Source organism: Anoplophora glabripennis, unplaced genomic scaffold, assembly GCF_000390285.2.
Source record: "Anoplophora glabripennis isolate ALB-LARVAE unplaced genomic scaffold, Agla_2.0 scaffold18, whole genome shotgun sequence".
Classification (NCBI taxonomy): Eukaryota; Metazoa; Arthropoda; class Insecta; order Coleoptera; family Cerambycidae; genus Anoplophora; species Anoplophora glabripennis.
Genome location: NW_019416221.1, coordinates 1,106,559 through 1,133,921, shown reverse-complemented (window position 1 = coordinate 1,133,921; position 27,363 = coordinate 1,106,559). Strand labels below are relative to the sequence as shown.

At 32.4% G+C, this 27,363-nt stretch overlaps 4 protein-coding genes across 4 annotated transcripts; 1 reads left to right on the top strand and 3 right to left on the bottom strand.

Annotated features, from left to right (window-relative positions):
- Positions 1–528: 528 nt before the first annotated feature.
- On the bottom strand, positions 529–3,042 carry LOC108908206 (deformed epidermal autoregulatory factor 1). Its single transcript, XM_018712151.1, has 3 exons — positions 2,305–3,042; positions 1,517–1,992; positions 529–1,266 (listed from the first exon to the last, which is right to left on the bottom strand). Exons 1-3 carry the CDS (start codon positions 2,912–2,914, stop codon positions 1,081–1,083), a joined length of 1,272 nt encoding a protein of 423 aa, XP_018567667.1. The 5' UTR covers positions 2,915–3,042; the 3' UTR covers positions 529–1,080.
- A 1,948-nt stretch (positions 3,043–4,990) lies between these two features.
- LOC108908292 (catalase) lies at positions 4,991–13,984 on the bottom strand. The gene is made up of 4 exons (XM_018712305.1): positions 13,808–13,984; positions 6,313–6,853; positions 5,452–6,130; positions 4,991–5,391 (listed from the first exon to the last, which is right to left on the bottom strand). The coding sequence occupies exons 1-4, from the start codon at positions 13,865–13,867 to the stop codon at positions 5,160–5,162; spliced, it is 1,512 nt and encodes a 503-aa protein (XP_018567821.1). The 5' UTR covers positions 13,868–13,984; the 3' UTR covers positions 4,991–5,159.
- A 2,001-nt stretch (positions 13,985–15,985) lies between these two features.
- On the top strand, positions 15,986–20,113 carry LOC108908189. Its single transcript, XM_018712126.1, has 4 exons — positions 15,986–16,284; positions 19,101–19,288; positions 19,378–19,492; positions 19,557–20,113. The coding sequence occupies exons 1-4, from the start codon at positions 16,065–16,067 to the stop codon at positions 20,111–20,113; spliced, it is 1,080 nt and encodes a 359-aa protein (XP_018567642.1). The 5' UTR covers positions 15,986–16,064.
- Positions 20,114–22,120: 2,007 nt separating this feature from the next.
- LOC108908304 (caspase-3) lies at positions 22,121–26,771 on the bottom strand. The gene is made up of 5 exons (XM_018712325.1): positions 26,589–26,771; positions 23,820–24,080; positions 22,970–23,145; positions 22,753–22,888; positions 22,121–22,585 (listed from the first exon to the last, which is right to left on the bottom strand). Exons 1-5 carry the CDS (start codon positions 26,677–26,679, stop codon positions 22,266–22,268), a joined length of 984 nt encoding a protein of 327 aa, XP_018567841.1. The 5' UTR covers positions 26,680–26,771; the 3' UTR covers positions 22,121–22,265.
- Positions 26,772–27,363: the final 592 nt, after the last annotated feature.

Genomic DNA, 27,363 nt, shown 5'->3' with positions numbered 1-27,363 from the left:
ATAATATATAAAATTTTATGAATTCTTATACAGCCAAGTATACACATGTATTGTATTGTATGAAAATCTTGGAAACTGGCGAGCTAGAGAAACTGAATCCAGTTTTGAATTGGTTAGCGCCGTTATGGTCTACCGGATTTTTTTCAGAATTTTCCGAGTCCTAAAAATTTTTGGAAAAATCGACATAGGAAAATTGTCAGAAAATTTGTGCATTTCTAAGGGTGGTTCCGTATACTTCTGGGGTCGCTGAACACGCTGTGATGGTCGATTTTTGTGCTTGCTTGTTTTGCATTGAGAAAAAGAATCGAAAATCTTTAGTTGAGAGAAACCGACTACAGTTTTCGATTAAATTTAAAATACACTAAATTGTTTTCATTCTTATATACACAACAAAATTTAATATGAAAGCTATTTTTGTAACCACTAGATTTTTATAAAATTTATGCAAATATTTCCCGACAAACCACCAAAACTATGCAGAATATGTATTCTAATTAAAATAAATAATGAATTAAAGAACTGGTTTAATAGACATAAATCATATAATCGTGATAACGACAAAACTTTTATCAATTTACAAACAGTATATTTTAATACATAATAAAAATTAATTGGGTGATTTAGCAAATATGGGAATCATAAGACTGACAAAGCAATATTTTTAAATAAAATAGCTTCGACGAACCCGGCAAATATTTCGTAATTTGGAAAATATTGTTGTACAACCTTTTTCATTAATTTCAATGACTAGAAGAAACCATTCAAGGAAAATAATTATTTAATTAATGCAAATAATTTCAAATTCAGTTTCATTCTCGTTCCCTTTGTTCCAAAAACTACTCGAACTAGCATAAAATGGTAATTTATAATTTTTTTTTATCATAATCACTTTAAACGTCATTATAAAAACTCCTATATACAAATTTTTACCCTCGCACCTAAAAATGTCGCCTTATCATGGGTCTTACGATTCGTGTCATACAATCGATATTTAAGTGTCATAATAACAAATCTTATAAAATATATTATATACATTATAAATTTTTGGTACCACAGAAGTGATTTGTAAAAAACGTGTTCTCACTGTTGTTCGGTGCTCTCTACAATGAGCATGATGGACTGCTGGGGACCGGCGTCTGTCGCTACGCCCCTCACACACTCCACCTGGTGGGAAGCCCAGTCTTTGCGCTGACAGAACGTCGTGCAATAGGGTGTCCTCCGACATAAGGAACACTCTGCGACGGCCTCGCGATTGCAGTTTGCACACTGAAAAAAAACATCAATTTTTTGGATGTAACGGTCGAGATGTTGATATAAAACTCGCGAATTCGTATACCACTCAATATTTTGGAAATGAGATCGAGCAGAATAACTAAAATTTGACCAAAAAACATTTAAGAAATTTCCCAGACCAAAATGGAAGCCTTACATTAGCTTACATATATAATATATACATTATAAGGGCAAAAAATGCTAAAGAAAACAGAGACAAGATTATTTTTAACATATCACTTACTTTTTTCTGATTATCACTATCGAGCGCGGGTTGTAACGTAGAATCGTTATTGCCATCTGGCTGCAAAGCCGCGACCTGCGCCTCCACCCGGGCCGCCAGAACAGCCGCCTCTTTCTCCCTCTGGAACTTCTCTTCTTGCCTGCTGAGGGTTTCTTTCAGTTCCTCGATCCCCCTTCGAAAGTCCGTGGCGAGCCTACTTATCTGAATGGCCATATCTTCCAGTCGTTTCACCTGCGTGGAAGGATCCACGTTCCCCACGGGTTCCATTAGCTGGTAATCCGTAGAATCCAAGCCTTCGGCGAGGTTCTGCCAGGCCTCTTCTTTGGATTGTTGATCGCTGTCTTCACGTTTAATGGAATCGCTTTCTCTCTTACGTTTTCTCTTGTAAGGGGTAAATAGGCGGACTGGACCTGTAGCCGTCTCATCGTCACAACAAGCTGCACACGTGCAACTTGTCGCATGAGGCAAGATTATCCCTTGAAGAAAATTACTTTAGGGCTCTGCCCACACAAGTCAAGCAAGCAATATTAAGTTTTTTGAATGAAAGAAACAATTTGAGAGGAAAAGCACATGTAGTATACACATGTACATTATTTTCTAATACAATTAAAAAATATTTACTATAGTATATATCCAAATTAAAATAGTTTATGGGTCTTAAAAAGTACTTAAATGGTTACGATGAAGCAACTTAATTATTTGAATTTCGATAAATTTAACTTCTTTCCGGCACTTTTTTAAACTACAAAGTTTTCTGTAATTTTATATTATAGTTGACAAATAAATACCTTCGTCTATTAGAGTCTGCAAACTTCTTCCACCAAACCTAATACTTCTTTTCCAGTCCTTGCTTGAGGCTCTTCCACAAAGAGCTTCGAATTCACTGGGAGTGTACCAGGAATTTCCTAGTTTTATGCAACGCCCCCTACCTCCAGAGCCGAATCTGGATTTGTGTAATTCTGCGGATGTATTTTTGCACCTAACGGGTAAAACGGCTGCATTAGCTGCGTCGCTCCAGGACCCAACGACCGTTGGAGTAGTTACCGTGACAGGGTTACTCACAGCTGTGCCTCCGGAAACGTCTTCTTGTTGGATAACTATAGTTTTCAGCTCCCCGCCTGAGCCGTCTGTCGCCAAATAGCCATTGTTATCCACACATAGCATTGGTTTGAAGTGTGGAATTTGGTCTTGAGTGATGACATTGAAGGTGCTAGTGATGAGGGAACCAACGGGAAGAGACACGGGAACTCCTGCATGCCGAACGGACACGGCGGACACCCTCGCATTCTTCGTTTCCACAACAGAATCGCCATTATCGCCGCCATCGTGCTCGGTCGCAAGCTGTTCGGCTTCGGAAATGTCCGGTAGGACGACGCCTTCCGAGTTTGAGTTCTCCATAGCCAAAATCGGAGGTAGTTTATTATTTTTCGTTCGTTTTTACAATGTTTTTTCTTCTACCGGATTAACGAAAAAAAGGCTTTTCCATCACGACACTTCATTTGCGGATGATACCTCCTATACGTACCGTAGGTTACTGCATTGTCCGATACGTAGCAGGAGCAACGCCATGTGCGCATGAGTGGCGCCAATTTAAAAACGATAAAGTTCAAATAACTAAATCGGAAAATGAACAATTTCCTTTTTCAACGGGTAATATTAACAGACAAATAAAAGAAATTGTTCATTATATTCATTAAAATATGAACTAAACATGTTGAAATAATAACTTCTAACATTCAGTTTTGAAAGGGGAGGGGCCAGCGATAGCGTAGTGATTGTCTATTTGATAAACTTGTAGCTAAGTGTAAAAGTACAATTTGAGAATTTTTCCAAATTCAAAAGTACTTGCGATATTTTTTTACTTTTAATATATAAAAATGTATTTAGATCCATAAATATAAAATTATTGTTTACGTTATTGCTTTATAAGAATAAGTATCGTCGGGATACCTACAACAAACCTAACTGGGAAGAGGTAATCAATACAGGGTGTAAACAGAGTAACAAACTTTCAGTGATAACTCTCGTTAAAACAAATAAAAAAAGAAGAGTAACATTTTTTCTTGAAACCATTATATTATGGGATATAAGATTAATGTAGAAACAGTTTTTCAACAACGATTTGATCCAATTTTAGATCTCTTAACAGTTATAGCTACCTACCTGTAAAATTCGAACAGCTGTTTGCCAGTGGCGTTGGGTCGGGGTCAATGGGATGGAGAGGTTTTAACTGACAAAAAATATACATATGTGGTTGCAGGGGATCTTTTGCAGATTTAATGGATAATTTCCAAAAAAAAAAACATAAAGTTAAGCATGCCTCAGCAACGAATCAAAAGTCAATTACTTTCCTCTAAATTTTCAACTCAACCCAAATCTCTAAAGCTTGCTCTATGATGCCGCGATTGCTGCGTCAAATAACTTTTTTAACACTTGAAATTTCACGTATTATACACTTAGTTTGCAAACTCCGCCCAATAAAGGCGAGTTAAATTTATTCTATTTGGGAAAAAAACACGTGTTTTTCCAATTTTTAGATTATATTAGTTTTGTTCTTAGTGCATTAGAAACAGTTTCCAACAGTGATTTGATTCGAAACAATGAAATTTGAACCTCATGTAAGCATTATATCGTAATGCTCATGCGTTCGACTGCTGGAAAGTGTTTTTGGATTTCTCCTGGAGTAAAAGATTACTCCCATTTTTTTTAAATATATTTAAATACGAGACGAATTATCTTGACAGTTTGATGCTGAGGTTTGTCATTACTCCAGTTTTTTCGTCTCTTTTAACGAGACACAACGAATAATCCTGAAAATTTGTTGTATCTATCCCGTAGGTGTATGTTTTTAACTATTTTCAGGTAATCATTTTTGATTTTTTCTGCGTCAAACTGTTTTACAAACAACTTGGTGCTGTACGTTCATTCATGTGAGTGCTAAATACTTTAAGAAAATAGTTAAATTTAATAAAATCACCAGGTTTAGCCTAGAAATATATTTTTATTTCCTTGTGATTTGCATTTAATCGAAAATTGATTCGTGGGAAACCCGAGTGAATTTTCGCAACAAACTAACTTTTATAACGGCTTAGCGCAAGGGTCGGCAAGTAATTTTAAGTGCGGTCCGGATACTTTTAAAAATTTTTAACGAGGCCCAGAAAAAAATTTATATTTCTTACAAATTTTCATTTAAACTCAAATTTAATCTGCTTACTAACCATTAAGAACTCAAAACACTCACACAATTGTAAAATACTAGAAAAAATGATAAGGATGGCACTCAAACGTAAAAAAAAACATTTTTTAAATAATTTATTTGAGTAATTTATACTTTCAAAACATTTTTGGCGGTCCAGTATTTTACCTTCCGTGGTCCGGACCTGGACCGCGGTCCGCCAGTTGCCGACTCTTGGCTTAGAGGATAATTTTTTACTTTATTTGTTTAATAATTCAATAAAATTATAAAGAAACACATTTTCATGGTACATTTCTATTTTCACCGAACAACAACAACAATATTTCAGTATAATCACAATTATCAAAAAAATATAGAATTAAAACAACTTGTTTCTTAAAAATAAGTAAACATCGACACCCAATTATAAAATATTACAAATTTTATAAAAAAACATCTTTAAGGCACTTATAAATTGGCCTTGGTGCGCTGAACCACTTTCAGGCCCTCTGCAATTCTTTCGCTCAAGTTCTTGTCGACCTGCGCGAAATTCCTGACGCATCTGTCTTGAATGAAGGCGGAGGCTGCCGAAAGATTATTAACGATGTTGGAAATTAGTCTTTCTTTCGCAGCGCCGTCCAGTACCCCGTGATAGAAGTCCCTGGCCTGGGAGAAGTTGTCTTGGTCTCCAGTATCGTACCTGTAAATATAATTTGAGTTATTATAATTTTTTTTACTACCAAACCCATAATTAACGTACCTGTAAGCATCTCCAGCGACAGAAAACGGTTGATACAGAGTTTTAACGTCCTCATCAACATCGGGACCACCGAAACTATTAGGGTGATAATTCGGAGCATTTCCTTGGTTGTTAAAGCACATAGGGCCATCACGCTGGAAATTCCTAACTTTGAACGGACAGTTAACCGGCAACTGCAAATAATTCGGACCCAGACGGTGCCTGTGGGTGTCCCCGTACGCGAACAGTCGACCTTGCAACATCTTGTCGGGCGAAGGCTCGATGCCGGGCACCAAGTGTGCTGGCGAGAAAGCGATTTGTTCCACCTCCGCAAAATAATTCTCGGGATTGCGGTTAAGCACCATTTTTCCGAATTTTATCAAGGGGTAGTCGGCGTGAGGCCAGATTTTCGTAAGATCGAAGGGGTTGAATTTGCAAGCGGTGGCTTGCTCGGGGGTCATTATCTGGAGGTAGTAGGTCCAAGACGGATATTGGCCGTTGGCGATGGCGTTGAATAGGTCTCTGATGGAATAGTCGGGGTCGGTTCCCGACAGCACCTCGGCTTTTTTGACGTCCAAATTTTTTATCCCCTGGTCTGTTTTGTAGTGGAATTTGCAATAGTGTACCTTGCCCTCTTTATTAACCAGTTTGAAAGTGTGGGAGCCGTAGCCGTTCATGTGTCTGTAACCATCAGGAATGCCTGAAGAAAATAACACAATTTTATTCAAATAAAACCTACAAACTTTGGAAATTATAACAAACTGAATTATTATTCACATTGAAATGATGATAATGAGATAATAATATTCGAATAGCTACAATGTAATGAGAAATATTCCGTTTGTACGCAATTTTCTGTGCAACATTCATTTTTTTACGTACCTCTGTCAGCAAACAAGAACAAAAACTGGTGCATGGTTTCCGGCCTCAACGAGTGGAAGTCCCAGAACATGTCCGGGTCCTTCAGGTGCGTCTGGGGGTTCCTCTTCTGCGTATGGATAAAACTAGGGAAGAAAATAGGATCCCTAATGAAGAATATCGGCGTGTTATTCCCGACAAGATCCCAGATACCATCCTCGGTGTAAAACTTAACGGCGAAGCCTCTGGGATCCCTCACCGTGTCCGCAGATCCCGCCTCCCCTCCCACCGTGGAGAACCTCACGGCCACGGGGGTCTTCTTCCCAATGGTGGAAAACACCTTGGCAGCGGAGTATTTGCTAATGTCGTGGGTAACCTCGAAATAACCAAAGGCTCCAGCTCCTTTGGCGTGGACGACACGCTCAGGGATCCTTTCGCGGTCAAAGTGGGCTATTTCTTCGATGAAATGGTTGTCCTGGATTAGGACCGGGCCCCTTATACCGACTGTCATGGTTGCGTCCTTCTCGGGGATGCGGGTTCCGTGGCTGGTGGTTGCGACATCGTTCTGAAAAAAAGAAATTGAATATGTTCAGTGAATTATGTAAATTTAAATGAAGCAAAGGTTCAACTATAATAAACAATGAAGATTTCATTTGCATGAGTTCCTATTCCCCCCCCCTAGCTACGCCACTGTTATTAAAACAAAAGAAGAATGTAACTTTGCCACGATTTAGCCGTTTTTGTTTTTATTTAGCATTCCATATAAATAGGAATTACACAGCTAGATGTTGCAAATTCTGACCAAATCTTAAATTAGAAACATAGAGTTTTACAAAAGATAATTTTTTTATATGTAATAACTTTAAGATAAGATTCGCTTAATAATTCAAAGTCATGGTCAACTGTAATCATTCTGTGGTTAAAAAATTACAGAGGTGTCACTATTTGAAACAAATTTTTACTAGAGTGACTTGAAATTCAAATAAGTATGCCGATTTTTGCAGTGAATACTAGGAATCTCTTAGAGGCTATTAATTACTAACTAATTATTAAGTTTAGTGCACAAAATAATTGTTCTAAATGGTGTTTGCTGCGGAGCTAATTCGTGACGTCATTTAGTGCTATCGAGAAGATAATTGACAGGACAGGACTCGATAATGACCATAATAAGTCACAAGTCTAGAAACAGCCAATTAATGTTTTGTTTCGAAGCTCCCCACATGCGTTTCTTTAGATTAGATCCGAGTAGGAATCAGAACACCCTGTATGTTTACATAATTTAATTTTCTAGAAGCCAAGGTCAAAAAGAGAACGATTAACGATTAACCGAAAAAAAATTGGGTTTAAAAAATATTATAGTCATAAAAAAATGTAAGCAATCGATTAGTAGCAAGATAAAATGATATTAAAGTCAAATATTGTACATTTATCGCATTTTATCTCATATTATTTAACATAACAAATATTTTTAGTTATATTTACACATCCATTACGACTTTCGGCAGTAACGCGATTTTATTTATAGATGTAAATATATCAAGGTCATTTATTTTCTTCCAACGAGTGTACGCTATACAGAACGTTTCAAAACGGAAAATAAAAAATATTAATTTAATATGAGGAAAATTAAGTATTTTTATTTCATTTAGGATTCCCAAAAGTCGACGTCAGAAAAATATGGTACGTAGATAAAAAAATTCTAATAGAAATGCTAATACACGATAACTATCAATTAACACAAAGCAGAAATATTTAAGAAAAAACGTAGTTCCATGTTTGTTCCAACATTTTTTATAGTCGGTTATAATTTTCATTTATTGATCTATTTACTAAATTCATTAACACGTTGAATTTATTAACCAGGTGTTTCAGGTTTTCAGAAAAGGTAATTTTATCAGCAGACTTCCATTAAACAGCAATTATGGCTTTGTTTTTCCATAACTGGAAAGTTATAAGGGTATGGCTTCCGATCACTTTTGAAAGTAGAACATTAAAAAAATTGTGAAATAATAGAAAACACCCAAAATTGATTAGTTTTTGAAAATCAGTCTCCAAAAATTTTTTATTATTCTCTGGTACATGTGTTGGCCCTATTAATCGATCATTATCATTACGAAATTCTTTTGACTGGTTAGTGGTTACATTCGAAAACGGGGATCGTACATATGTAGGTATAAGTTACTCAATAGATTACGTGAAAGTGTAGCGCAAAAGTGGATCGCCAAACAGGTTCATTAAATTGGACGCATTGTCGTTTAAAAAAGTTGATCACTGTAAAATTTAAGATATCAAAATATATTTCGAACTAATTCAACGATTTTTACAGACCCGCTTTGTATTATTATTTTATATTTCGCTCATATAAATGTACTATTTGAATTTGTTGTGATTATCTACATAAGTGCCTTTTATTTTACATCGACCTTTGTGATACACGCGAATGACTTGCATATAGTTAAAATAATTTGTGTTAATGAGGAACCAAATAAGGCGACGCTGCATGCAAAGCGAATTTAATTATTGTACTTAGACCTTTACGGACAATATCAGCATTGGATTTGACAGAAATTAACAGATGTTCGCCTATTTTTGGGTAATATGGAATACCTGACGCGAATTCTATAGACGGATTTGAAAGAGCGTTAAAAACCAAGTAACCGTTCGGATATTTATTAATCAAATCATCGGCAATTGCATAATTTAACGGTTCATGCAAATTTCGCATTGACGCTATAGAAGGTCATGTTTAAAGTCAAGTTCAATCATGTGGCGGAGAATCAGATTATATTTCGGAAAATTCTTATCGTGTTGTTGCACTAAACTTATTCCAGGCGTGGATATTACGTAAAATATGTGTATTTTAAGATAAGGTTCACAACAACTTTCAAAAAAAATCTCAAACATCAACATCTAGCATTCCCGATAGCCGTAATCGCTTTGAGGCGCCTTTCTTGGATAAGATACCCGAAAAACTGTATTACTTATAGCTGTTTTACATGGACAATTTATTCATGAATAAATTCCCCAAGTTCTTCATGAATTAATTCACAAATTTATTTGTAAATGGTTTGGTTTTACACTGCTACAGGCTTCGTGAATTTCTTTAACACACGAATCAGCTCTACCAACAATCAAAGAAGCAAATAAATTTCAAAAATGTCACCTTTCCACTCATAATTGTAGTGATACAACAGCGGTGCCGTTTTGACACATTATATTATATAAATATTAGTTTTTGTAAGTAAAAGCTGTTTTACATTGACAATTTATTGACCAATTAATTGATGAAGTCGCTTCATCAAGAAATTGGACAAGTGTAATGCACCAAAACTGCTGCCAAATAACTTCATCAAAATATTCATCAAGTTCTTGAAGAATTAAAGCTGTTTTACATTGACAATTTATTGATCAATTAATTGATGAAGTCGCTTCATCAAGAAATTGGACAAGTGTAATGCACCAAATCAGCTGTCAAATAACTTAATCAATTTATTCATCAAGTTCTTGACGAATTAGAGCATGTTCTAATTTTCGTCAATTTGTTCGTGAAGTTCGGAAGTACCAACCCAACAGATTTCCACCCTCAGATCAGTAATGAGGTTATGTTATTGGAATATGTAAATAATTGTGTGGCGTCGTGCTAGTTTTGCATTGTTTTTATTGATTTGTTATTTACAAAAACTAATATTTATATAATATGTGTTAGAACGGTACCGCTGTTGTATCACTACAATTATGAGTGGAAAGGTGACATTTTTGAAATTTATTTGCTTCTTTGATTCATTGGTAGAACTGATTCATACGTCAAAAAGCTTGACAAAGTCTGTAGCAGTGTAAAACCACACTGTTTACCAATAAATTCGTGAATTAATTCATGAAGAACTTCGTCAATTTATTCATCAATAAATTGTCAATGTAAAACAGCTATAGTAGTAATAGTTATTTGACAGTAGATTTGATGCATTACACTTGTCCAATTTCTTGATGAAGCGACTTCATGAATTAATTCATCAATAAATTGTCAATGTAAAACATGAAATGAAGGGCATACGAGTTTAGCTTAATAGTGATAACACTGTTTATTTGACGTCACTGTACGTCAATAAAAGAAGAAAAAAATGCGCAATAAATCAACAGTAACTGTGAAATTTTTTGAAATTTTAAATAGGCCAAAGACGTACCATCAACTTTCTTAATACTCATGGGAATTATTGTAATTATTCATTTTTGGGTAAAAGCTATTTGTACTTACAATTAGTTGTTTACACTAATCTATTCAATTTACCGATAAATATTTTTCCTAAATATAAAATGTGTACTTGTTTGTTACCGATAAAATGAATTGTTTGCGAGATAAATACATTAAGCGATGAAGGAATCATCCTATTTATGGGATATTTTGGTAGTATTATACTTACATATATTATGACGCATATAAACTCTGCAAAAAAATTCAAGGGGCAGCAATATTTCTAAATTTTTTTAGTGATTTTTGAAAGGCTGTAATTTCATGAATAATGGTTGTATCGAGAAAAAAAGGCGCATCTGGAGGCTTGAAGATTTTAGTTTTGATATCTTGAGATGAAAAATTTAATAATGCAAGATAAAAATTTGTTTCTGGCTTAGTCAATGCCAGTCATTTAGCCTGATTCATCAGCTTCAACTTTTCACTCAATATCCGATATCTCGATGAGAAATACAGAAAATAAAAAAAAATAAATTGAAGCTGTCGAATGGCTGGAATGAGGCTAAATGATCCTGCTATTAATTAAGCAAGAAAAAAAATTTCTGATCCCATGTGGTTTTGAAAAAGAAGAAAAAATAAATTTTTGCCTTGCATTATTTCTTTTGACTGCGCCGAAAGTGATGCTCAAAAAAATTTTCAAAACTAGAATCTTCAAACTTCAAGAAGCTTCTTTTTTTCTCACTAAAAAAATTTGGAAATTTTTCTGCTCCTTTATTTTTTTTTGCTGAGTGTATCTACCTCTAACATTTGTAACGTATTGTATTGTACTGTAAAATATTAATATGAATGGCATTATTCTTAATTTGTCGATAATTTAAATTAAATTTCTCCAATAGGCACCTTTGATATTTGCAGATCATTTAATGAAAAAGATTAAAGATATTAAGCAAAAAAGAACGAACTACTAGAATTATAATTAGAAATAATTTTATAGAATTTAAAGAATAATTTTAACGTTATGTATCTTTATAATAATATTAATTTCAGATACATAAACATTTAATAGGTATATTTAAAAATACGATATGATTTGACCAACCCGTTACCTACAAGATAATGCAAATATTGTAAAAGGTACTAAGGTCGAAAAGTATAAAGCGATTATTTATATTTTCATAAATTCGCATTAAACCAAATTGTTTAGATAACAATTTTATCTAACTTGTTTACAATCTCGTTTCTCTTACTAGGTAAAGATGAGTAAAATCGCATTGCATTACACGCAAATTTTTAGAGTGCCATTAGTGTTATCTTATTTTCTACAAAAAAAGCTGTGGTTAAACATTAATAAAAACAAACCGACAACTATCATATTAGTTGAGCTTTTTTAAAAGCACGCGGAAAATAAAAGAAGAAAACAGGATGCCAACAAGACACTGTAACCGCTGCGAAGATTCGCGACAACGACTATTGCCCTCATTCAAGGCTAAGTCCCTGATAGGAAATATTTATTTCCCTACAAATCTCATTCATAACAGGCGTAAATGATGATTTACCCAAGTTTATACAAGGTGTCCCATGATTAGTGTGCAATACATTAGCAATAGATTCTACGATCAAATATAACATTATTTTTTCCTATAAACAAGGGTCGAAAAATGCTTCCTAAAGGAGCTACGCCCCTCTAAAAGGGGCTTCAGGATCAGGAGATCATATTTTTCAAAATATTTCCAAACCAGTTAACGTATGATAAGATCTCCTGAGGCCCCTTTTAGGGGGTCGTAGCTCCCTTAGGAAGCATTTTTCGACTCTTGTTTATAGGAAAAAATAATGTTATATTTGATTGTAGAATCTACTGCTAAAGTATTGCACACTAACTATGTGACACACTGTATAAACGATCCCTATAAAAGTAAAAAAATATACATAATCCATAAATCGAATCGTTGTCCATTCTTTTTCATTAACTGCATTCTATATTAAGGTTCATTAACATGTAACTCCTAATTGAATTTCCAATTATGAAGTATTCATAAATGCGTAGCAGAATAAGCAATGAAATAGCATTTTTTCTTATTTATTTCGCTATAAAGAATGTATGTAAAAAAATGTAAATTTTAAGCTGTTTGATCAATTAGCAAAAATAAGAAATTTTATACAAGTTTGAATTACAAAAATAGAGGCCTTGTTTCTCAAAAAAAAATAGTGGCTTGTTTTTCAATAACTTAACGATATCCTTCACCATGACTTTGATGCATTTATAGTAAAATAAATATGTTACTTGCATGTTTAATTACTTAAATAACAAAATAATAAAAACATTGAGCGTTATTTTCCAAAGTCTACAAGCTAATATGCAGGCATACATATATCATTTTTATGTAACTACGATTTAAGTACAACAATAATGTAATCTACTAACACGCAATATTAAAAAAATAATTGCACGTGCGATATTTAAATACAATAGGCGCAAAAGTACAGAATTGCAAAAATGAACAAAGCAGAACTAAACATATTTTGATACTGATATATGTAATTTTCTGCGAGATAAAATCGAGAAGAATTATTACTCCACATCGAAAAATAACATCGTAATATTAGAAAGAGGAAATTGATATTAATTAATGTTATGCATTTATGTACCTTACCTTAGAGATGATCGTGTGAATAACTAAAACAAGTATTTGAATATAATGCCACACGTGTAAACTTAAAAGAATAATTGATAATCGCATATATCAAAACGTAAAAAATATTAAGTATTTACCAAAGGACATACATTATATATTAATAATATTAAAAGAATAAAAATACTGTTAATGTATACAGGGTCTAATACAACTTCTAGAAGTTACTTCTTTGTGATTTGTGTTCTGTTTTTCTGTCACACAAAATATTGAAAAAATACAAAATAGAAGTTGAAAAGTTAAATTTAGTTTTAACTTCTTGGAAAAATAACTGGGTAAAAATCATGTTTCAATTGACCACACTTTAAAAGAGAAAAGAAGCTACCAAGGAGCTGCTTTAATTTTAATTTTTATAATTTTGAAATAAGGACGTTCATTATTATTTATTATTGTTAATGCCTCTTAAATATTGTTAGAAATTTTAGTTATTTCAAGCAAATTTATTTATTAACAAAATTCTGTGTACGTCCCTGCTATTTAGCTAGTTATTTGAATTTTAGTTCATATTAAAATACCTAATTTTATAACATAATGAAAATCATTAATTTCACAGTAAAATGCAACGAAAAAGATCGTGAAAATGTAAACATTAAGAACGCATATAACCTCAAATAGGTTCATGTAAACAAAAACAAAATCTTACCTGACTTAAACTATTTTTGTAATCAACAAGTTGGTTAGTTGCTTTGTCCCTTGTAGCCATTTCTATGTGTCTAATCGTATAAAATAATGCAGTAATAAAAAATAAAGAAAACTGATACAATTAACACAACACAGCTAAAGAACAAACGCAAAAAGTTTCTGAAACTGTCGCACTCCGGTTTATGCTTATATATCGCCGGGTTTATCGAGTGAAGTGAGGTATAGAGCACACGTCACACGATAAACGTCATAATTATTGTATATACCAAATCAGTGCAGTGGCGTAGCCCAATATCGATATACAGGCTAAAACGTCTAAAACAATTAGAAAAAAAAACACAGTAAGCGTTTCTTTCTGTTCAACATTTAAATATTAGGAGGAGGCTGTGACCAATCTTTATTTTTAAATGTTTGAAAATAAAAATTATAAACTAAAATTTCTACTACCGATTTATCAATACCGCCACATTTCATGGATTCTATTTTCTGCATTGGTGATTATATACTGGCAGTTAACTACATAAATATTTCTCAAGTTAAATATATCAGGCATCATCAGAATCAGAAATCAGACCATAAATAGTAGATATAAGAATAAGATGTACTTACGTTCAAAGAAACCCTATGTAGTTCTGCTGAACACGTACACATTTGAACACAGCACTTGAAGGCCATATTTATTTTATTTTTTAATTATTTATTTTTAAAAATTAGTTGATTTATCAAAATTCCAAAATTTGATAAACCTTTACCAAATCTCTATATCTATCGTATACTTCATAATCATTGAGCATAATTTTAAGAGAAACGATAACTTTTATCTAATCAAGGATCAAGGATTACATCTATTGACCATAAATATTGGTACAGTCTATACTTACATCAGTTCTAGGTAATTACTAACGTGAAATATTAAATAATTTTTTTTTCTAGGTAGGTACCTATGCAATATTTGTTGGTTTAACAAATTATCTATCTTGTTATGCTAAAAACAAAATTAAATTATAAAATTTCGTTATCACTAGAATGGTAGGTATTATCCTAGATCAAAAGGAAATGAGAATTTTCATATGAAAACATGTTTTTTTTTTATCTACGTAAAGAAATTTAAAAACCATAAATAATGTTTATCATTCTCTAATTAATAAAATATATTTGTTTCTAGAACAACAAATAAGTTATTGTTTAATCTAATCTTGAAGATAATATGGATGTATGGTAGGCAACACTAAATACTCTGATGCTGTATCGGCATCAGCATCTAACAAACAGATGTAGATTTGGTTTAGAATTTATAGTTTATTTACGTTTGTATGCTTAAAATGAGATATAAATAAGAGCTAAATATGGCTCTTGTCAAAACATCAATATTTTAAAAAATATTTTACTTTTAATAGTTACTTTGCGGGAAGCTTATCCATATGAATAAATTTATTTACACATATGAGTTTATCTACAGTACCATTGAGAAAAAGGGTGGCAAGTTCAATGGCTCTCTTTCCATTTCGATACTGTCACCTTATAGATAATTTAGGTGCTAAAAATGTCCTTGGGTATCCTTCATATAGCCATATGAAAAACGAAATTAATAAAGTAATTAAAATCAGAAGCAATTGTTGATTAAAAAAAATGCAGAAAAAAGGTCAACATAATCCAAAAACAAAACAAAATGAACCAACAAAACGCCGAAAAATGAACACATTTTAAAATTATTTTCTTGTAAGGTAAAAAACAGGCGGTGGCGAAGTAAACTTTTTTAAAGAAATGATATTATATAAAGGGGTTAGGTATCAACTTACCAAATTCTTTTATAGCGAACCATTTTGAGCATAGCTTTCATAGGAATATTTCCGTAAAGGTGATTCTCTTTATTTCACAGGAATTTTGCATTTTCCTTGTGACGCAATTTTGTTAATATTTTTGCGCTGCTGGATTTTTCGTTCTTCCTAATTACATACTACATATTCGTCAGTCATTCTCATCTACCTTATAGTTGCCTTCCTTTTGTCTTTTCCTAGAAACAATAACTTGGGAACCCCCAAACCTTACCTCTTTGTAATATGAGAAATCTCATTTAACGTATAACTGATTCTGGGAATCCAAATTAGCTGGAGATAATTTTATCTAATCTAAAATTCGAAAGCTGATATATACATATATACCTACGATACGAGATACAGTTAAGTAGAATGTACTCAAAACCTTGATACGAAACAGTTCAGCGATATTCTCAGGGAAGTTACTTATAAGTTCGAGATATGTCTAATGAGGTACTCGAAAAAATTGTCCTTAAGCCTCCCATAGACCTAATACCAGACGAGTATGAAATAAAGGAAGGGATTGCTGTTCATACATTTACTACCAGTAACACCGAGTATGAAGAAGTCAAATTATTTATGAAGACTTTGAAAGGAGACGGTTATAAGGAAAATATGCACTGTTTGGATAACGAAAATTTCAAAGACCTTATTAAGAACAGTAAGTTTTTATCTTTATCTTCTTAGAGTATTAAAATCTAGTACATTTATTCAAAACATTTTCCAATTACGCTACAACGATATATAAGATATATTTAGTTAGAATATTATATATCTGCTAGTCTACATAGACAATTTATTCGTGGTTGGAGAGATTATTACTGTTAACATAATTATGATTTAATTCATGAACAAGAATTTTCACTAAAACATTTTTATTTTTCAGTTTCATTGTCAAAAGTCTTCGGTGGTTTTGTAAGACGCTACTTTATCATTAAATGTTTCAGATAAACGTTAATTCTTAATCCTCATGATTATTTAAAACTTAAACTTGAAAATAATGTGCAGTTCTGCAGTTTTTAAATTTTATAGAGAATAAAGCGTAAAGGTCCTGCGTCTGTTATTAATCTTATCTTATACATTTTTAGTCACCAATCGAATTATTGATTTGGATTAAAAATTACGCAATGATTGGTTAATATAAATTTCATAGAAAAGATTGCGATAAAAAAAATTATTAATAGGTCAAGTCAAGCATAAACTAAAGAAAAGGATAATATTAGAGAAAAAATTAAACAAATATCAGAAATTTATTAAGGCTTTTTGAAAATTCTGAGTTAATCACATCTCATCACATCATACTTTGCCAAGTCAATATCGTTGGCTTTTTAGGTAGGTATTAGATTTATTTATTTCAAGAATGCATCAATTGAAGTCTGCATGGAATGGTGTCAGATAATTTTTTTATAATTCAGTGTATTATGACGATGTAGTAACTCACACAGTTTGAGCATTTTTAATTTGGTTTATTTGTATTTGCTTATAATAAAATTCAACTTTGATTTTATGTAGGTATATAGTTTTACAAGTAGTATTAGACACATATATTGGACATTGCCGGTTTTCATAATAAATGATATCATTAGCTTTGTTATATCATTATTAGTATATTTCTTTTATAACCATTTTCCTAATAGACCAGGACGGATCTGTTTTGAGGTGGATGTGAGAGGGGGCAAACAAATTTTTGCTGGAATACCTTCAGTGCAACTCACATAATAAAAGTGTCGATGCGAGGTCCGGAACATTTTCAAAATTACAAAAATGGTTTAAAAATTTTTAAAAAAATATCTATTTTAACTGTGTTTTTTACTTATATCTTGGAACTTATGCATTTTGGAATAATATTGAAGAGGAAAAAGTTTTAGAATTGAATTTTGCACAATATACTGTAAGTTAAAAATGTTTAAATTGATTACCGATGTTGCAAAATAGCAATAATTGTTGAAAAAAAGGCAATTTTTGAATAATTTTTTAAAAATATTTTAATTGCTCCGAGGTCATTATAATTTTGGTAAAAAAAAATTAGAGTATAATAAAACAATACACCAAATTTCATTAAGATCGGTGCTATAGTTTTCGAAAAATAATTTTTTTAAATAAATGTTGAAAAAAATTTTTCGAATTTTCAAAATGTTGCACAGCCTCAAATAAATTATCTAGACACCTGAAAAATTTTTTCACATGGAAAAGACTACTCAACCTTTCAAATGGTTTCTAAAAAATTGAAATCGGTTGATTAGGACGGCCACAGTATATTTTTAAAGTTAACACTCTTTTTTTTATTTTTAAACAATTAAATTGCATTTATCAATTTGCAATTTAGTTTTTTCAAAAATTATAATTTTAAAGTACTATTTTTTCTTAACTGTCTGTATTTGACAATTTAAAATTAAAAAAAAATTAATTTGTTTAAACAAAAGTTATTTAAATAATTGTGATAATAAACTTTGTTTATACCAAAATATGTGCAAATTAGACAGTTGGCATTACGATATTCGAATTCCTTGGTTTGCGAGATATCGAATTAAAAAAAGATTGAAATTCCCCACTTTTCGTGCTTTGAGTCACTTTTCCCGCTTGCGAGCGACAGTTTTTCCGAATCTATGTTGCCGATAACTTATGGATATGAAAATTTTTTCCAGCTTAGAACTCGGGAAAACTAAGCCAATGGATCAAAGATTATTGGTTAATTTTTTATAAATTAACGGTAAATGCCGATAAACTTTGACCGCGTAGGTATATCTCGAGAACCAATAACTTTTTTTTAAAAGAAGTGTCTTTCCGAGTACTTTAAAATTATAACTTTTGAAAAAAACTAAATTGCAAATTTATAAATGTAATCTAATTGTTTAAAAATTAAAAAAGGGTTTAAAAATTTACTGTGGCCGTCCTAATCAACGGATTTCAATTTTTCAAAAACCATTTGAGAGGTTGACTGGTCTTTTCTATGTGAACAAATTTTCAAGTATCTAGATGCTTTATTTGAGGCTGTGCAACATTTTGAAAATTCGAAATTTTTTTAAAAAAATTTGTTGTGTTGATTTATTATACTTTAAAGTTTTCTTTACCAAAATTAGAATGAAAACTTGTTTATTTTGCCATCGGTAATAAACTTAAACATTTTTAACTTACAGCATATTGTGCAAAATTCAATGCTAAAACTTTTTTTCCTGTTCAATATTCTTCCAAAATGCATAGGTTCCAAGATATAAGTAAAATACTCGGATAAAATAGGTATTTTAAAAATGTTTTTAAACATTTTTGCAATTTTGAAAATGTTCCGGACCTCGCCCAGATCTAGGGATCTACACTTTTATTATGTAAGTCGCACTGAAGGTATTCCAGCAAAAATTAACTTGTTCCCTGTTACATTCAAGAAGTAGGATATGAATTCATCGTTGCTATTGCCTTTTAGTTTATTTTTTATTGAACTTATAGGTATTATTTTCAACTATATTTCTCATTTGATTTCAGTAAATAGTAAAGCAGGAGACTCGAGTGGACTGATATTGTTTTTTTCTTATTACTGCAAGGAAGATGGAATGATTAACATATTCGATGGAGAGAACATTAAAAGTATACCAATTCAAGACATAATAATGGAATTCACTGCTTACACTTGTCCTGGTCTGAAAAATAAACCCAAAATATTTATATTTCATGTAAGCCACCTCTAAGAAAATTTAAAAAATATGTTTTTCGATCTTTTATAGGTTTTTTTGAATACTAATGTGTATTTATTTCAATACAGGTAAAGTTGCTCTCGACGTTACAGACTGATTCTAGACAGTTCGGAAGTACTTATGACGTAACCTATGACACACCTGGGGAAGCTGACATATTAATAGTTTATAAAAAAAGTGAAAGTAAGTCTCAACTGTTAATCTTAAAGTGCCATTACTGCTTGCTCCTTACATGTTTCTCTTCCAGGCAAAGGTGCTTTGGATTTTATACAAAAACTCTGTAAGAACATAAACGATTATGGTGAAGTTGAGGATATAGTTAGCCTAGTAACATGTGTGGAGTCAGCACGGAACGATTCCAGACCTTTAGTTGTATCCACCCTCACCAGAAAATTATTCTTATTCCCAGGCGAACATAGAAGCCACTATTTCCATATCAATCAACATCAAGAGGAAATCGCGAAGCATCTCGACGATATTAAGAGCAATCTTTCCAGGGTGAAAACTACTGGAAAAGCAAAGAATTCTGCTAAAGGGAGGGTGGGAGGAGTAGGGACTGCTAAACAGAAGGGTACTGGGAAGACCGCGAGTACTCCCAGCTCTTCAAATGTGCCAAGGTCTACAACGGAATCAGATAGCGGTGGAGATGGAACAAATATCGGCTCTAGAAGCCAGCTAGCATCTGCAACAACATCAGATGGGGATGCAGTTACTCGTAGATCAAGAAACAGGTTGACATCGAAATCCAATGCGAACCTGACGGATAAGAATGATCCTGATACCAGACCACCATGGAAATATTAAATTAATTAGATTATTTATTCAGGATGTAATTTAAAAAATTACTTCTGGAGGTACCTACTATATGTACGAGGTGTCCGAAATTACATTAGCCAAACTTTTCCGGGTCATAGAACCCCTCGAAATAAAACAAAAAGTTCCCATAAATTTGGTCCAGAAAATGCTCTGTTTCCAAAATTCACACTTTTTTATCAAAATTCAAGTACAGACCAGGTAAAACTGGGTAGTTTTGGTAAAATTTTGCGGCATCTTTCTTAGTCTGACACACTTTCATTTATTTATTTAAACAAAAATGTTATCCATTTGCGAGTACAAATGACAAAACTAACGAAATAATCGAATTGTTTTTTATTAGGCAACACCAGTAAACACGTTTTTAACATAAAAAAATCCAAACAAATCCAAAATAAAGGACAAAAGTGAAACATATTTGCATGGGCGTAGCTAGGGGGGCAGGGGTGTGTACGGCACACCCCAAAAAAAAATTTAAATAAAAAAAGAATCAAATCAAAACGTGTTCAAATTTTATATAGGCAAGTCGCTGATGGCGAGAGCTTGGGGCTCACCACAAGCAAAAATTGTAGCTACGCCCTTGCATATTTGTATATTTTGTTTATCTTTAGGGCTTTTTGAACAGTCAGAAATTTTAACTTGAACTTCGGACACATGTTTATGGGAACTAATTTTTTATATTTTGGTCACCAGGTAAAATTTAACGCACTTTGGTACACTTGGTATATACTATTGTTATTTTTTACTTTGCTATGTATTCCAGTTTCGATAAAATTTGTATTTTGTGCTACACATTGGATTTGATATTTACTCTATTAATAATTCTGTTGTTATTTTATCGATTAATACATTTTATTCTACTAGTTTTTTTTTATTTTTCTATTATAAAAGTGAATTATTTAGATATTATTTATAAAAGGTTGATTATGGAGACGATAGGAAATAATATAATAGGAATTTTGGATAATCTACAGTCTTATCTTATAGGAAGATTTTATTTGTGTACATTCTATCTAACAATACAATATTGCCATCAATTTACAAACAATTCTGTAAAGTTGCAAAAGCCTTTACGGGATTGCAAGAAATTTACGACAAAGTTATAACAAAGAGGATATACAACATAAGAGGTTTCACTCAATACTAATTTCATGTACAAAGTTTAATTTTTTGCTTGGTGTTTTATGTGCCCGACGCATGCGCAGTAGTTTACAATTCATTCTTTAAAACAAGACCACGTTTCACGTTATATCATCTTTAATACAGAGCAGACCTCGCCCGTTTTAAAATTGTTGTTCATAAAATCTAAATTAATAGAACATAGGTATTTACTTATTACGCAGATAAAATATCCTAAAAGTTGTCCATTAGGATTTTAGGATCTTTAGGATAGCATTTCTACCGATTACACAACGACTATACGACGAATAAATAACCTAACCCGACTTATATACAACTCGGCACCTGTTCATGCGAAACGAAGTGTGTTCGTATGGTTTGTCGTTTACTCGTTGGCTAAACCGTCTCTGACAGAGAACTTTTCACCTATCTTTCGAAGGTTTCCGCCGCCGCGTACAAAACCGCTCCACACAGCTATAATCACCCCTACGGTGCAGCCTTCAGCCTCACCAGCGTTAATGTCACCATGAAGACAATTTAGATCCAAATTTCGGAAAAAAAAGAAATTCGAATACAACGCGAAATTCAGACTTGGAGAAGGAGAACATCCTGTACATCATTTAGGTATCTGGACAACCCAAGAAGATAAAAAAATTCTGGGAAAGGCTTAAACCAATATCCTGATTTCCAACCTGGATCCAGAAAACCGTCTAAAGCGGAGGAAACACGATAAGTGTCCGTAGAAGTTGCTTTGGGTGTGACCGAACGTCTACCCTGGGAGTTTGAAGTTCTTTAAAAAAATCTTGCCAAATGGAAAAGCCAATCTTGCTGTACCACGACAGCATATGATATAATTTGGGACTACTGAAAACGCAGCAATACATACATATTACATATTTATTTTTACATGTTAATGAATAATACAATAAGGTTATTTTAGTTTTGATTAATACGTTTTTTATGCCTGATCTGAATACGTCTTATTGTGTCTTGAGCATGTAGGCAAACATTTTGAAATTTACTTTCACGTTAAAAGTGTGTCGACGCTTTCCTTGATCTCTTTGACATGTTTGAGCACATCGTCATAGTAATTTCTGGACATTAGCACCAGTGCCCTGTCCTTGTTTCTGTTAAGGTAGAACTTCTTCGACAGCGTGGACATACAAACGGGCATCTGTTTTTTATTAACTCCAGATTCATGGTAGAAGTAATTACCGCAGACGCATTTCGTGGTTCTAGTTATTATGCTGAAAACATCGTCTCTTTTGCCGTAACCGGTGATGTTCTTGCACAATTCTTGGATGAACCATGTCCCCGTGAGAGAATTTCGATAGGAAACGTTTCCTGAAACAAAAAAATAGTTTATTTCAACATCAGAATTCGGAAAAACAAGATCTTGACTAACAAACGAGGAATATCCACAAGTAAGAGTACTGAGACTGATATTTTTTTAAAATCTGCAACATTTATATTTGTACGTAATTCCTTTCAATAATGATTCACCTTCGTACCTTCAATCGTGGAATATACTATCAACATATCAGGACCCAAATAAGTCTGAGAAAACGTATCACTCGGTACAATTTCAGAGGGTTCGTTGGTGATAAAAGTTTTTCGTGTAGTGGAAAAGCTGCCTCCTTTACAAGCCTAAAAATGAGACATTTTGTCAATAACATTCCCAAAAATATATTCAGTGTACAAAATAAATAATTATAACTTGTGATTTACCTGGAACACAAACATTTTCGGTTTATTTTCCAGATATCGGCAGTTTATGAAGTTTTTCCAGATATCGTTTGTAGTAAGCGAACTATTGTAGGTCAGTAATTTGTCCTTCTCCTTTCCATGAGTCAGAAAGAAAATTATAAGGCTATTGCAATCTTTCAAATTTTCATCCTCTGAAACTGAATTACAAATTACATTAAAGTGATTCCGGGGTGTTTATAAGTTTCCAACACGATATCTCAAAAACCAAAAGACATTTTTACAAAACTAAATATATATCCCTTGTTTTCGAGTCTAGTACTCAAGCTGCAGGTATTTATGTAAGATTTATGCACGGAAAAGAGTAAGAGTTATCTAGATAGTTTGGTACATTTGGCCCCGTGCATCTAGATATTCATAGGTGACGAATTGTTTTAAAGATAAAAGCATAAAAACAATTCTATCAAAAAATATCTTTATCTTATCATTTTTGAGAAAATATCGCAATTCAATCATCAGAAAATTTCGTACTGAACCTGATATTCTAAGAATTGGTAAGTATCTAGCACTCAATTTAATTACTTACAATTTACTTTTAAATTTATGTTGTAAATGTAACAACAACAACAACAGAGACTTCGTAAATGTCACAAACCACGTAACCATGCATCGTACTGGTAAGGAAGAATCCTTAAATCTTGGCCTCAACAATATTATGATTCGTTTACAATAAACAATGACAAACCGTTACATTTACGCTCGAGATAATGCGATCGCTAAGTGGTCACGTGACTTGTCGCTTATAATCTCGAACATTTGTAAGAAATGCACGTTTAATTTGCAATGCTAGAAGCTGAAAGTGAAACCTACTCACCTTGTTTTAGTTTTGCCTTAATTTCTTCTGGGGATGCGTTGTGTATAATGTTACTTTTTCCAATATTAAATCCTTGACGCTGCAAGCACTCTGTAATTTCATTGACATCCCTTCTAGTGCCTACTCTGTCTCTCTCATTCTCGAAGTTTTCTTGATTGAAAATCAGTACGAAGCCTGGGTCGCTTCCGTTTCGAGGATACTCGAAGGTATCTGTTAAAAAATGCTTTCTCTCGACGAATTTTTCTACCTCGTCCAAGCCAGCTGAAAAAAATCAGCGTATTGGTTGTTCTCCCTATACAGAGTGTTCCACGAGGAAGGGAACGAGCTTAAGGACACTTTCCTCGTAGAAAGTTATGTACCTAGACCTTGATCCGGAAGTGTACCGTTTCCAGATATAGCTCAAAATCTCAAATTAAAAAAAATAATAGATTGAGCACCCGTAGCGACTAATGTAGTACAGTCATTGAAGCTGAAAATCAGCTGTAACCTCCGAATTCTTTGAAACTGCGTGGAATTGCATGAAAATTTAGAATAAGGCTCATCTTAGGCTGAAGTTCAAAAGTGACATAAGCCCGATTGGCGCTCTTTGTTTTTTAGGGGTAAAAACTACCCCTAAGTGAAACAAATTGAAAAAATTAAGATTTAAGCATTTTATTGATAAAAATCTTGTTCAAGCACAGAGATTAAATAATGTTCCATGTCCTCGAACATGTTTTATGATATGTTTGATTTTTTCGACGCTTTATTTAACCCTTAAAAACTACCCCTATGCAAAAAATAATGATAAAAAATTACTTTTTAAAGATTTGGAATGAATAAATCGTGCAATTAATTAAAATAAAAGTTACCTTATAACTAATAAAAGAATTTTTCCCTTTCAACCCCTAAAAACCAGCCCTGTATTGACAAAAATGATAAAAAATTGCTTTTTAAAAGCTTGGAATGCTTTAACGGTGCAATTATTTAAAATAAAAATTCCCTCATTGCTTATGAAATAATTTGTATCTCATAACACTTTTCAACCCTTATAAATCACCCCGGTAGTAAAAAAATTATAAAAAATTACGTTTTAAATCTTGGAATGCTATAATTGTGCAATAATTTAAAATAAAAATTACTTTTGCCATTTTCAACTCTTATAAACTAGGTACCCTTTTACCAATATTAATGTAAAATATTTTTATTATAATCGATTTTTAAATATAATCAATCATAAAAAAATTGCTACGCTGCATATAGACAATCACACTAAATTTTTTTACTTATTTTATTTGTATAATATAATATATAATATATAAAAATGAGAAAGCCTATTCTCCTCCGAAAAAAATGTCATTGGTTTTATTACCATAACTCGGTTAATGTTGAAGCTATAGTATCCTACAAAAAACATTTTAAATATAATTTAAGAGCTGTAAAATCGTTTGGATATAAAAGTCCTTCGTTTTTCAAAAGGGAAAGGATCGAAGGGCTCGAGACAGGTCGTTTTTTCACTAAAATACTTCAAGCGGCGATATCTCCTTTATTTTTTATGCTATAGAAATAAAAAAACAACAAAATATTTGTTGCAAAAAAAAGCTACATTTTTGTTATCTATCATTTTTTACGTATCTTTCATAGTTTCAGAGTTATTATATAAATAAGGCAATTTTTTTTGAATAATGAAAAATTCGTTTTCAACTTTTACCGTACATTATTAAAAAATACGCATTCTAAACCGATCTAACTTCAGGATCGTATAAAAAACACTAAAACAAAACTAATTGTGAAGGTTCTACGGTTAATTTTAATTCTGATGGAAATGGTACAGCGTTTACTGCTCATTTTCCTTAAAAAATATGAGCAACCCATCCGTTTTTGACGATAACTCCTCCAATTTTGCTCTAATTAACTTTTAAAGTGCTCATTTTGAAGGTCTTTTTGAGTACTACAAAAAACTCCAGGAGCGTTATACACGTAAAGTTAATCCTTTTTCCGTTATTTGATCGATTCGAGTATTCCCCCCAATACAAGTCCCCTTCCACTAACCATATTTCGCTTTGTATAGGACGTACAACACTTTTTAAAAAACTATTTTCTTTGTCTATTTATAAGCTACATTTTTGTTCATTGCACTTTTTTTAATAAAATGTGTAGTTTTTGCGTTATTCGCGAAAAATACTTTGGAAAAGTATTTCCTCTCAAAATTCCAAATTTTCAATCGTGAATAACTAAAAAACTATTAATTTATCGAAAAAATTCTTCGAATATGTTTTGATTCTCTATCGATTTCCAGCGATATTTTTGAAAAAAATTTTCCACCCCCGAGAAGCGATGTTAATCCCCAACAGGGTGGAAGCGTCAATCAACGCTATGTCACTAATGTTCATTGACCCTTTCTCTAACTATCTGCCAAATTTCAAGTCGATCGATTCAGTTTCAAAGAATTCGGAAGTGAAAAGCTTCAATGACTGTACTAATGATGTAAAATAAAATTTTGTTAAAAGAAATAATACAAAATCTTTTTACGTTAAACTTTTTTTTCTTAGATCGTCAAATGTAATAATATATTTTCTTAAAGAAACCACACTTTTTCTATTTGAGAAAATTCTAATTTCGTTAAAACCTTAAAACAATAATAATATTTAATGAGGTGAAAAAATTTTGGGTTATCACAATACAACATTTTCCTTCCTATGTTGCGAAGTTGCGAAACATTTTTTTCTAATTGGTTCGAAATCGATATTTCCAACGATTTGCGTTGATAACGATAGCCAGATTAAATCTTACCGAAGTCAAAGACGTCTTCATTTACTGCTAGTGGAGTGGAGGATTGCGAAGGAGGAGAAACATTTACATTCGCGTCTATTTCTAAAGACATATTTAAAGTTATTCACAGTAGCAGTATTAACTCACTAAACAGTAAACTACCACAAATACACTATGTAGAAAAAATTGTTACATATATAGCAGACGTCTATTTATGAACCTTATCAGGTAATAATTTTAGATATGGAATTGAAAAGCTTTATCATTCTGATATCGATATATTTTTTCAATGTGAATCAGCTGTGAGCTCTGAGGTACAAAGTGCAATATAAGAGGAAAATATTATAATAAATAATGCTTAATAAAATAATTACTTATAGCTACTACTAAATAATTACGGCTTATATTAATTATTGATACCTGGAGTCATTTTCACCAATTTGTTAGCTGCAAAATAAAAGTCGAACGCGGAAATATCAGTTTTCGAAAATTTCCATTATTATTGTAAAAAGTATTGTAAATTTATTGAAAAGACGGTCAATCCGATAACCAACATGTGTGCCAAACGCCGATTCAATTGACAGTGAAAATGTTTCTCCAGCTATTTATTAATTAATTTCGTTGTCTTTTGCAATTAATTTTTAATTATTAAACGTTAATTTTAAAAGTTTATATCGTAGATATAGGTTCTAATTGACCTAAAGAAACGTATCGAAAAAGAAAAATTCCAAAAAATTGAAATTAAGTTGCCCTTTGTAACTAACAAAGTAGGACATGCAAAACAGCGTTATAAACA